This window comes from Macaca nemestrina, chromosome 13 (assembly GCF_043159975.1).
Source record: "Macaca nemestrina isolate mMacNem1 chromosome 13, mMacNem.hap1, whole genome shotgun sequence".
NCBI lineage: Eukaryota > Metazoa > Chordata > Mammalia > Primates > Cercopithecidae > Macaca > Macaca nemestrina.
In genome coordinates this window covers 105,440,523-105,453,402 of record NC_092137.1, presented here as the reverse complement: position 1 = coordinate 105,453,402, position 12,880 = coordinate 105,440,523, and the positions used below count along the sequence as shown (strand labels likewise).

Sequence of the window (12,880 nt, the reverse complement as noted above, 5' to 3'; positions counted from 1 at the left end):
TATAACAGGGACCCTTCCCAACTAGCAGGTGATTTAGCCCTCAGTCAGAAGCTCAGGCATTTGTTTGATGGAAGGTGGAAGGCCCTGTGCTGGGCCAGTGTCAGGGGTGGGTGGGTGGCTGGAAAATAGCAAATAAAACAATATGGTAACACAGTAACCACATACTATGTGAAGCTATAATATGGGTATCTGTGGTAGGCAATTCTAATGTAGAGAATAATTCTAAGGTGCCATTCTCCCCCCATGCCATAAGCACACGGCCTCTGCCTGGGTTTCTCATTGCGGAATCTCTTCCTGGTCTTCTCATGCCCAGACAGAGGGAAGGACTCCTCCTGTAACAGCGGCTCTCCTGCCACCTCCTCCCTGCAGCCCTCCTCAGCCTCCTCTGCACAGGCTGGCTTCCTCTCTGGTGCTGCAGCGCTCTGCACTCGTCAGTGGTACCTGCCTACAGGTATTGGTGTCCTTGTCTCACCACCCTACATCACTGTGAGCTCCCCAGGAGCAGGCTCCCTGTCTGACTCACCTGTGATCCTCCACCTCCCACCCTGTAGTGCCCCAAGCATCGAGGACAATCACTGGCTGCCCCTTAACCCAGAAATGCTGCCGAGACAGGAGGCCATGGCCCAAGCCCCTGGAATGGGTTATTACTATGTCAGCACAAAGACCTTTGCACAAATGAAGGCTTTAAAAATGCAGTCCTAGTCACGTGGAGGAGGGCTCATAGGATTCCCAGGAATCTGGAACATTCTCTTGAGAGTTTTCCCTCGTCTCTGTTAAAACTCACACCTATGGCCCAAATAACAACAAAAAAATGGGTGTAAATTATTGAAATAACTTGTGCATGGGGGAACAGGCCCCCCTCCCCCAGAGCTGCCAGAAGCTTCAGGTGAGGGTCCCAAATGCCAAAATGTCTGGTATCAGAGAGGATGGCCAGTGACCTGGGGACACATGCTGTTTGCAGTGTCACCCAAGGAGCAGCAGCGTTGGCCCCACAAAGTGACCAGGACGCTGGCTTCCCACGCTGGGCAGGCGCTGTGTCTGATGAAGGGAATGCCTCGCAGCATGTGCTGTCCGTCTCCTTGTGTCAGCTTACCTGGCTTTGCTGGCAAGTGGCCACTTGAATTTCTTTAAAGGTGGAATCTCTCAGTGGGGTCTAATCTGTTCAGAAATATCAAAAGAGTATCATTGGGAATGGATGGGATTCCAGAGCCATCTGGTAATCCTCTTAAAACAACTCCTGGATGTGTCTCAGCACATCCGCCACCTTGAATGCAGGAGGCTGGTTCAAATGGAGGAGCATCGCTCTACTGCACCGTTTTTTTTTTTCGGCCTAAAGTGCAAAAGGGGATACCTTTCATGTAAATAAATCAATTGCAAATGTCTAGTCATGCTGAGCCCTGTCTCGTGCTGTGGATACAAAGGAACCAAAGGCCTTTCTCCCCGCCCAACACACACATAACACACACACAAAATCATAAAATCATTCATACCCACCACACATACAACACATAACACACACACAAAATATATACACACAACACACACCAAACATGCCCACAAACCTGTGTTCAGAGATAGATCCTGCCAGTGGGTTCGTGGTCTCTCTGACTTCAAGAAAGAAGCTGCAGACCTTTGCAGTGAGTGTTACAGCTCTTGAAGATGGCACGGACCCAAAGAGTGAGCAGTAGCAAGGTTTACTGTGAAGAGCAAAAGGAGGAAGCTTCCACAACCTGGAAGGGGACCCCAGCGGGTTGCTGCTGCTGGCTGGGGAGGCCAGCTTTTACTCACTTATTGGCACCGTCCATGTTCTGTTTCCATCCTATCAGAGTGCCCTTTTTTCAATCCTCCCTGTGATTGGCTACTTTTAGAATCCTGCTGATTGGTGCATTTTACAATCCTCTTGTAAGACAGAAAAGTTCATGATTGGTGTGTTTTACAATCCTCTTGTAAGACAGAAAAGTTCCCCAAGTCCCCACTAGACCCAGGAAGTCCATCTGGCCTCACCTCTCAACCCTATACATGACATGAAAATACATATGCACAAAACATACACACACAAAGCATACATGCATCATGCATCTCCCAAAACACACACATACCACAGAAACATACACACGGGAACTCAGCTACCTGTCAAAAGTCTGAATGGTGATTGCCTCTGCAGTGAGTAGTTAGAAAAGTGAAATTTTTTTTCCAATAAATTGGAGTCCTTAAAAATCACTGTAAGATAGAAAATTTTTAAAAGTATATAAAATAAAATATGTATGTCCTTTGGCCTAGCATTTACACATGTAGGAATTTATCCTAGTGGAGTAATCAACGATATATGCAAAGATTTGGACAAGCATATTAAGCGCAGAATTATGTATGCATATATGTGTATATAGATATATATCTCATACATATAATAGCGTAAAAGTGAAAATAACTCAAATGTTCAAAATTGAGGATTAGTTAAACTATGATCTGTCCATATGTGACATACAAGTTAGCTGCCCCTTATTCTCTCGAGCTTCAACCTCCTACAAACAAACAGTGTCCCTTGTATATCAGTATTGGTACAGATAATCGAACTTACTGAGGTTTTATATGGGATAATAAAGGCAAAGGTTTATGAATACTCCATACTACACTATGTAGCAACACCTATTACAGACAAACTCTTCTCTTTCATTTCCCTTCCTTTCCGGAACCACTCGGCTGAATCTCTACAAGTCTCTATTGCAACTACCACAACATGGCACCCTCCCCGCATCTCCATCTTCCCCTGTCCTGAGAGCAAGGACCTGCTGCCCCTACACTCACATCCTCATTCATTCCAGAAGTCAGTACCACAGAAGTGCCCATAGTTACCCCAACCACCTTCTTAGAAGATAAGTTAGTGTTTGTTTTGACTTTTTAAAATGTTTACTTCCTCTTTTCCTTCACAATCTCATCCCATCCCAAGAGGTTTATCAAGAAGTTCTCTAAAGCTATGTGTCTCCTTACTGGGAATTTAACCGACAAATCAGGGATTTTTATTCTAGCCATCAAGGGAATAACATTTTTCCAGGTCTTTAGACAAATAGTGGAATACCTTGCAGTAATTAGATATCCTATTGTAGAGAAGTATTGATGAAATGGAATGATGTTTGAGATATCATATTGAGTAGAAAAGTCAAGATACATTAGGTGGGAAATGTACCTTGCAAAATAATTTGTCAGACACATTCTTGTATTTGTATGTTACATAAATGCATGTGTGAAGAAAGGCTACAAGATGAGACCACAGTCTTCGGTGAAGTTTAAGAGATCAGGCTGCAGCATGCTCAGAAAGCCCTGTGTTATAGTTTTTCCCGTAACTAAGGATGTGATCTTGGGTAAATTGTACATCCTCTTTAAACTGCGCTGCCTTTTGTCTGTAAAACAGGAAGGATGGTATTTACCCCCAGGGTCATCAAAGGATTTGGCTGGAGAAAAAGAAATAAATGGGCTGAGCCCAGACCTGGCACAGTGAGAGCATGGTGGTTGACTATTGTGCTGGCCTGTTGTTCCTGTGTTATTGACATGCTGCTGCTGGTGGTCCAGAAGCTATTACCTTAATTGGTTATGTGGATTTCCCTTCATACTGACCAGCTGTGTGTGGCGTTGTAAAACATAGCCATACATAGTAACTGACAAGGGCAAATACAATGGAAAAATGCAAGGAAATGCAGGTAAATAGCTAAGGGGCTGTAGAAGGAAGCTAGTCCTTGGAGGGCTTGATCAAGGAAGGTTCCTTTGCATGTCACCTTTGAAGAAGAGGGGACACAGAAGAGATATAGGGCACTGTCAGTGCATCCCGGAGTGTACCTGGAAGGGGACATGAAAGGAGAACATTTTTCTCTGGGACATGGGGACTCCACTTGCATGAACTCTGGGATTGGGGCAAAGAACCATCATGAGAACAAGGGCTTCCTTGAACCTCCCAGGCTCATTGGCTGATCTAAACCCTGTGTACCCTCTTTTCTTCACTCTCCTCTGTTTTCTATACCTCTGTTATTGGACTGGACCGGAAGCCACCTGATCTATCACAAGTGCCTTGAAATGTGTTGAATGGGTGTGGCACAGTCCTTAGCAGAGTGGCACTACCCCCACAGGAATTTGTTTATACCCTTGGCATGGAAAATAGCAGGAAATGAGTGATGACTGATAACCGAGGATGCTATTTATTATTGGCTAAAGGAATACTGTGTTGTATTTGCATAGCCACTCACATGAGTTCCAGACCTAGCTCCTTCAGGTAAAGGATCCTGAGAACTGAAGGCAAACAGAGCTCCAGGAGTCCAAGACAGAGCCACAGACCACGAGGATCCCTCGCCCAGGTAGGTGGTCCTCCTGTGCTCGCTTTCAAGACCAACAGGCATGGATGGGGAAGTAGAGTAGCATCTGGCCATCTCGACCCTTGCTTTTTATCTCCACCGGAAGCACATCTGAATTTCTAAATATGATCTTGGAGACCTGCCCAGAACACCTTGCTCTCAGCCCCAGTAGCAGCCTGCTCTCTCCCAGGAGGGCTTCCGCCAACAAGTAGGGCATTGCTGGAGGGCCAGGCAGACACTAGCTTAGGAAACCCGCAAACCCTGGAAATGCTGCTAGTCCCTTCTCTGAAGGCTCAGGAGACTGACTTCAGAGTCTAGAAAATATTGGTCCTTGGGAACAGATTTTGAGTGCAAAGAGATGGATTTCAGATGGCCAGATGCACTGCTTCTTTAGGGAGTTCCGTGAAAGCTCCCTGCATTTATCTTAATACAGATAATATCTTAATTTCATGAGTACCTCCCAGGAATGACCCCAGGTCCTCCAGCCTGTAAGCATCCTTCTGTCCTTGAGCAGCACCACAGTGTCTTTATGTCTTTGGATACCTGCATTTCTGTCAGACATCTCTTGCTCTGATGTTCCGGCTGCCACATTCTCAGTCAAGTGCCTCCAATGTTTTGTGTCCTTTGATTTACCCCAACATGACAAAGGCAGTTGTGCTTCATGTATTCAGGGATACTGTCAAACCACAAACAGGTTAAAATCAAATAGCAGATATCCCTGTCCTTAAAGACGCATCAGCTCTGCCCACCTGCTCCTGCTCACCGTCCTTATTGTTGAGTCCTGAAGACGCATCAGCTCTACCCACTTGCTCCTGCTCACCGTCCTTATTGTTGAGTCCTGAAGACGCATCAGGTCTGCCCACCTGCTCCTGCTCACTGTCCTTATTGTTGAGTCCTGAAGACGCATCAGCTCTACCCACCTGCTCCTGCTCACCGTCCTTATTGTTGAGTCCTGAAGCCCTTCCTTGTCATTTTTTTTTTTTGCATGAACAATTTTGTTCCCTTTGTCTTGCTCCTAAACCATTCTCAAAGGATTGGGTTTGTACACAAACTGCCTATCTCTGCAATCTTAGAAGTCATATGATCCTGAACAAGTCACTTAACTTCAGATTTTTTATCTGTAAGATGGGAATACCAATTTTTGCTCTACTTCTGTCCTATGTTGGCCTGGGCTGATGTTGTGGAAAGCTCTTTGTCAACTGAGATAGGGTGTGCAGAATTTGTATATATAAATATATCTCCTCCAACCCCTCCCAATGAAACAAGTCATGTGAGTCAATCCTATCCTAAGATATTAGGGATTGGGCCTCCTGGGACCTTTAGTGGCTTAGGTTTTCATGAAAAGAGGTTGCAGAGCAACTGCTTTTTGTTAGGCAAAGATTAGGCTACTGCAGAGACTCAGCAAACTTTTATAGAAGGTGTCAGACGGTAAGTACTTTAGGCTTTGCTGGCCAGATGATCTCTCAACTACTAAACCATGCTATTGTAGCCTCAGAGCAGCCACAGACAATATGTAAACAAGAGCATGGCTATGCTTCAATAAAACTTTATTTAAAAAAACAGTCAGGGACTAGATTTGGCCAAGGGCCATAGTGTGCCAGCCCCAAGACTAGAGCAATGCACTTTTAACTTTTTTTATTTTATTTTTATAAAACGCCAAGATCCACAAAAATGCTACTGCACCCTGTGTGTTAGCACTGTGACTCACAGTTCGGAAAATTCTGCTTTGAAGGAGTGACAGGCAGGAGAGCATGGTCTGGCCCCTTGGGGCCTTTCTGGTTGCAGCAAGCATTTCTAACTAGAGAGCAAGGCCAGTGGTATGTTCAGCACCAGGGACATCCAGCAAGGTGTCCTGGGGTCAGAAGATGCCATAACTGGTCCCCTTTCTATCTCCTTAGGCCTTGGACTTCATTCCATTTTCTGATGAGTAATAACTCAACGTTGAAAATGTCCTTTGTCGGGGAGAACTCAGGAGTGAAAACGGGCTCTGAAGACTGGGAAAAAGATGAACCCCAGTGCTACTCAGAAAAAGATGAACCCCAGTGCTACTCAGAAGGTAAGGTTCTTGTAGAAATCCACCTCAGGGCCAAAGTGTAATTCCTAGAGCAGGACTTTGCTAGGTGCTGTGCACAGACCCAGCTGTTTCCTGCGGACCATGCACAGTCAGTGAGCTTTCAAACTTCCCTGGACAAATAACTAGACAAGAGAAATTCTGGAAGGGAAAAGGAAGCTTTGCTTCAGTGTCCAGGCACATAAGGTGGTAGATAAAAGGATCGTCCTCACCTACAGATTTGGGGCTTTAGCATCCTGTTTGCCAACTGGATGGTTGCATATCCTTCAAAATGCATCTCTTCCCTCCCAACCTTCCCAAGTGGAAGAGAAACCTCTGATGAGAAGCGACTCTCTGAAGCTGGGTTGAAAAAATGACCCAGGCACAGGGCATCTGAGTACTCCATGAGGAATGCAGTTGGGTGCTGCCCTTGGGGGACAATAGGAGGAGGCTTTTGACCCAATGACTGTCTACTGAGGTGTGAAGGGAGAGGCCTGTAGCATGCCAGAGGCCAAACCCCTGAGCCAGTTCATCTCTATTCTGTGTTTTTGAAGAGGGAAGCTATGATTTAATGTCATTACTATCATGCTGCTGTAGTATTTCTCAGCACATACACAGAAGAGGGAATTACATGGTCCTTGATACCCCTAAATCCTTGGAAAATCCCAATTGCATATGCTAACCTCACTGTGTCTGACTGCAGACCCGGCTGGAAGCCCCCTGGAACCAGGCCCAAGCCTCCCCTCCATGAATTTTGTTCACACAAGTAAGGCCCCAGGGTGAGGTGATGGCGGTGGCTGAGGTGTGAGGGTGGGGATGGGGGATGGCGCCATTGGGCCCTCTTAGAGGGTGGGAGAATTGTAGACTGGGGACACCTAAGGGTGCTGGATGGGGCTGAAGTCTTTCCTTTTCGGAAGCAAATCCCATCAGGAGAGAACTCTGGGAAAGATGAGCCCGGGGAGGGGCAGGTGATGCTCACCTGCTAAGAGGCACAGGGCAAGGAAGAGTTTGTGCCTGGGAACCTTCCAGGTGCCTCTTCTGATCATAGTCAAGAGACTGGAGACACAGACCCCCTCCCAACACTGATGACAAACAGCCACGTGGCCAGCGGGGGTGCAGGGACACCCACACCACTAAGGGCTCAGGGCGGTGCTTTCGGAGACTGAACCTTCCTCTCATGCTGCCATTTGAACACCACAACACCCCAGTAGGAAACTGTTAACATTACCACTGTTCAGGCGTGGAAACCGAGATGGACAGTGGAGATTCCCTGCCCCAGGTGACACAGGTAGTCAGTGACAGATGTGGAGATTTAAAGGTACTATAACATCTGTCTGCTTGACTCAGGCTTAAGGCTCCCGTCACCTCCTCTTCTCAGGAAAGAGTCAGGAGACCTCAGTTTGAGCCCCAGCTCTAGTGCAGGTGGATGCATGAATACTGAGCCTCACTGGTAAAGTGGCAGAGAGGACAAATGGGACCAGGTGTGTAAGGGCGCCTGGCACAGTAGGGGGAGGCTGCTGTCACTGCTCCACTGCTGCTGCTGCACTTACCTTTGATGTTTTGGTTTTGTTGTAGTTACACCATTGCTGGCTTTGGATCTGCACTATGTCCACTTCAGGTGGAACCAAGTGCACAAGCCTCTCTGTCGGGCTTGTCATGACTTCTCCTTGTCAGGGCTGGGATGTCCTTCAAATCTGGGAGAAGTGGTTCTCCAAGTCTGGTCCTCAAACGTCAGCAACATCAGCTCCTAGAAGTGTTAGGAATACAGATTCCCAGGCCCCACCAGAGACCTCCTGCATCAGAAACTCAGGGGGCTGAGGCTCTGGGGGCTGCTTTAACAAGCCTTCCAGGTTGTCGTGATGCATCTTGAAAGTCTGAGAGCTACTGCCCTGCAGAAAATTACTAGTGCCTTAAAGCTGGCGCTGGCACTGATGTTACTGCTGCTGTTGGAGTACAACTTCCCTACAGAAAACAACGGCCAGCACCTTAAAACCACTCACACCTTCAGAGTGGCTTTGAGAAAGATTTGGGGTCAAGGATCATGAGCAAGAACACCAATTAGGAGGACAGTGAACTGGTCTGCATGTGAGACGCTGAGATCCTATGTCAGGCTGTGATAGAAACAAAAGGAAAGAACAGCTTTAAGAAGCACTTAAGAGGTACAAAGTAAGATGATAGTGCTAGAAAAGTAGCTTCTTAAAAATAGCATTTTCCAGTCTCACCCTGGACTAAGTGAATGAGAATCTCAGGAGTGTGAGGCCCAGGTAGCCATGGTCTTAAAATACCACTCACCAGGTGATTCCCAGTGTGCACCAGGGTTGAGAGCCACAGGCTTAGGCCATGCCACTCAAAGGGTGTCCTCAGACCAGCAGCACCCACAGCTCTGAGAGCACATCAGAAAGGCAGTCTTGGCACCACCCCACCTACTGAACCATAGTTTGCAGGTGATTTCTTGCACATTAAAGTGTGGGAAATGGAAAGGCTTAGAGTTCAGCTAGCTCAGTGACTCTCAGTCAGCCTGCACCTGCCCCATGAACTCAGACTGTCTGGGGTGGGCCCAGAAAAGCTCCCGAGGAGATTCTGATGGAAGGCAAGGGTGAGAACCATGGATCTCATCTGGCCCCGTATCACTGGGGAGTTACTTAGGATCTTGCCTGGGGCCAGCCGTCTCTTCGATAGACGCTGAGAGTGTCCACGATGCTTGGGGCACTACAGGCTGGGAGGTGGAGGATCACAGGTGAGTCAGGCAGGGAGCCTGCTCCTGGGGAGCTCACAATGATGTAGGGTGGTGAGACAAGGACACCAATACCTGTAGGCAGGTACCACTGACGAGTGCAGAGCGCTGCAGCACCAGAGAGGAAGCCAGCCTGTGCAGAGGGGGCTGAGGAGGGCTGCAGGGAGGAGGTGGCAGGAGAGCCGGTGTTACAGGAGGAGTCCTTCCCTCTGTCTGGGCATGAGAAGACCAGGAAGAGATTCCACAATGAGAAACCCAGGCAGAGGCCGTGTGCTTATGGCATGGGGGGAGAATGGCACCTTAGAATTATTCTCTACATTAGAACTGCCTACCACAGATACCCATATTATAGCTTCCCATGGTGTGGTGGTTACTGTGTTGTCATATTGTCACATTTGCCATTTTCCAGCCACCCACCCATTCTTGACAGTCACTGGCCCAGCCTGGGGGCCCCTGCCCTTTATCAAACAAGTGCCTGAGCTCTTTGTGGAGGTGAGGGTCACCTGTCCAATCAGAGGCCAGGAGGGGAGGTTCCCTTTTAAGACCTTACTCTAGGCAGACCTGGCCCAAATGAGTTGCTAGGAGCCCACACCCTAAGAACCCTCTGAGGACTGTTGTGGCTGGTCCTGCCGCTAGAAGTTCTTCCTCCAGGGCAAGGTGCAAGATTTGTGGCTTTTCAAAGGAGCCGCTAAAGCCCAACCTTGCACCGTGCTGGACTCCTGGAGGCTTCCTGCCTCCACCCCTCCCAACTCTCCCATCACCGCTCTCTTAGACTGGCCAGTGCAGGGATCTGTCCCACTCCAGGCACTGCTGATGGAATGATGCCTCCAATCAGAGGGTGCAAAAAAGAGAGTTAAGAAAAACAATGATTATAAAGAGTCCTTTTTATATGTCAGACATTTTCTTCGCTCAGGCTAAGTGCTACTTAATTTGAGTAAGCATTTTAGTTCTCATAACTCCTCTCTCAAGTAGGTGCTGTTATTACTCTCATTTCACAGATGAGGACATTGAGGTTTGGAGGGATTTAGTAACTTGTCCTCTGTCCTACAGCAGAGCTTGGATTTGAATCCATCTGTCCAAATCTGGAACCCATGTGCTTGCACAGAATGCTAAATTGCTTGTCCCAGCGAGATAGAAAGCCCAGGAGTGGAAGAAATATTCAGTGGCTGTGATGTCTGAGCCCACAGGCAGGGTGGAGAGCTGAGGCTGGGGCCCTTGGATGTGGGGAAGAGAAGACTGAGTCTTTCATTTTCGATATGAAGTATTGATATCTGGTGATATTGATCTAGGTCCAAAGGTGAAGAACTTAAACCCGAAGAAATTCAGCATTCATGACCAGGATCACAAAGTACTGGTCGTGGACTCTGGGAATCTCATAGCAGTTCCAGATAAAAACTACATACGCCCAGGTGACTCTCGGTTTTGGCTGTGTTTTCTGTCCCCACCCAGCAGGGGTAAGGCCTCCCTCCAGGTGGGCTCAGCTCCGTGCTATACCATACCCCATCTCCAGCAGGTGGTGGAAGCGGGGAGGAGAGGCCCCAGGGACTAGGGCATCAGAGGAAGGGTCTCTAGCGATGACCAGATCTGTAGCGATGACCAGAGTCTTTCTGGAAGGGTGGGAAAAAAGGAGGCAGACACTTAGGTTGTTGGAAGAAGAGGAAGCTTAAACCGGTGTGATGGAGGGAGATGTGGGCCACAGAGTCAAGGGGAGAGGGGCTGCGCACCAGGCCTGAAACCCCAGCAGACAGGAGGGACCTTTCCCTGCTCTCAGAATCCACACATGTTCTGACTGTCTTTTTCCAGAGATCTTCTTTGCGTTAGCCTCATCCTTGAGCTCAGCCTCTGCGGAGAAAGGAAGTCCGATTCTCTTGGGGGTCTCTAAAGGGGAGTTTTGTCTCTCCTGTGACAAGGATAAAGGACAAAGTCATCCATCCCTTCAGTTGAAGGTGAGAATTCTAGCTCAAATTCCTGTGCCTTTGGCTACTCCAAAGTAAAAGGCCAAGATCCTCAATGCCTCTCGCTTTTCTGCAAATTCTTATCTTGGCCAATATTACAGGGACATCCACCTTTCTGGAAGCACCAGGCAGAAGAGTCCCATACCTTCTTCTCTGGTTCCTTGCCCCTTCTAGGGAAGGAGGGACTCCACACAGCAGGGAGACAAGGAGGAACTGAGCACCCATTCTCCTCTCCTGGGCTCACCGGCCCTGGCCCTGGGCGGGCGGCGCTCCCCTCCTGCTGGGGCCCTCCATGTGGCAAGCAGCACAATTGGGTCAGGACCCTGGCGTGCTGCTGCGGGGCAGGAGGGTGTGAGGGAGCACTCGGAGGGCAGTGTGCCTGCTCTGCAAATTTCGTCCTGCATGGAGCATCCTTTCACTTGAGGGGAGAAATCTTAGGAAGCTCAACTGGATATAGATCTAGGCCATATTCCCTAAACGAACTTTAACAACTATAGAGCTGAGATTTTGGTGTCCATCTGACTCTTACATCTCTCTCTTTGTCTCAATGTATTTTTAATTTGGGGGACAAGAGGGTATGGAAAAGAAGGCATGATTGCTTCTCATCCCTTAAATACCAGTACCAAGGCTGACACATCATCTTCCCCAAGGACCATCTGCCTTCCCTCTTCTCTTCCTCTCCTGCGTAAAGGCCCGGAGGATGAGCACATGTGCTGGGTTTTTCTGCCTCTCAAAGCCTGCGCTGTCTAATTAATCTCTTTTACCTCACAGAAGAAGAAACTGATGAAGCTGGCTGCCCTAAAGGAATCAGCACGCCGGCCCTTCATCTTTTATAGGGCTCAGGTGGGCTCCCGGAACATGCTGGAGTCGGCAGCTCACCCCGGATGGTTCATCTGCACCTCCTGCAATTGTAATGAACCTGTTGGAGTGACAGATAAATTTGAGAACAGGAAACACATTGAATTTTCATTTCAACCAGTTTGCAAAGCTGAAATGAGCCCCAGTGAGGTCAGCGAATAGGAAACTGCCCCATCAAATGCCTTCCTTGCTAACTCAAACTAGTTACATAAAACACAAAATCTGCTCACTAACCTTTATGTCAGTGGGTTTCATTTCTCATTCATACTTTAAGGATTTGTGTTTTTAGAATACAGCAAGAAGCTGGTTTAATTACAAAGTTCTGGGTTGGAAAGAGACCAGCTTCTGCTTGTGTACTGCTATCCTGAACCATCAGACATCCACGTGTGTGTCATATGCTATGATGTGGCCAGTCTGAGTGCGATACTTGCAGCAGGAAGGAGCAGCTGGGTGCATGCTGTGCTCTAGAATTAGTCCTTCCACTGGGGTTTGGTAAGTTCTGAGGGCATTGATCCTGGGGCAGAAGTGGCTGAGTCTGTGTCTAGGGTACAGTGTGCAAGAAAGAAGTGTAACAGCAAGTCACGATCCAGCCAAGTGATAACGGAAAAGGGGTAGTTGGGTCCCAGATAAGGAGCAGGGTGACCTGACCTGTGGAAAAGACACAGAGACAAGGAATCTGGCTCAGATGATAGCCAGGAGACCAGGTGAGCAGCCAGTTAGTGTCTGGGAGGCCTGTCAACAGGGCATGGTCCTATCACTAAGCAGGGCTCAGATCCTCATAATGGGGGAGAGGAAGGCTGGTCAAACAGAAATCAGGGCCTGGAAACAGAATGAGGGGGTGGATATAGGGGACGGAGGCCTGGAAATTAGTTTATTACTTTTAGCTCTTCAGTTACAAGCAATAATAATCACTTCTAGCTTATTTAAGCAAAAAGTATACTAT

At 48.0% G+C, this 12,880-nt stretch overlaps 1 protein-coding gene across 37 annotated transcripts in view; it reads left to right on the top strand.

The window, feature by feature from the left end:
- The window catches only part of LOC105471788 (interleukin 37), a 170,577-nt gene extending 158,384 nt beyond the window's left edge, over positions 1–12,193 (top strand). For 25 of the 37 annotated variants that reach the window (XM_071077059.1, XM_071077058.1, XM_011724518.3 and 22 more), the window contains 5 exons: positions 6,239–6,396; positions 7,094–7,156; positions 10,414–10,533; positions 10,928–11,070; positions 11,851–12,193. In XM_071077059.1, the coding sequence (XP_070933160.1) occupies positions 6,239–6,396; positions 7,094–7,156; positions 10,414–10,533; positions 10,928–11,070; positions 11,851–12,099 (733 nt within the window). In that variant the 3' untranslated portion in view covers positions 12,100–12,193. Of the gene's footprint in view, positions 1–253; positions 452–472; positions 4,344–6,238; positions 6,397–7,093; positions 7,157–10,413; positions 10,534–10,927; positions 11,071–11,850 lie in introns of those variants that run through there. The other 12 variants (XM_071077089.1, XM_071077083.1, XM_071077081.1 and 9 more) reach the window with 8 other exon arrangements.
- The last annotated feature ends 687 nt before the right edge of the window (positions 12,194–12,880 follow it).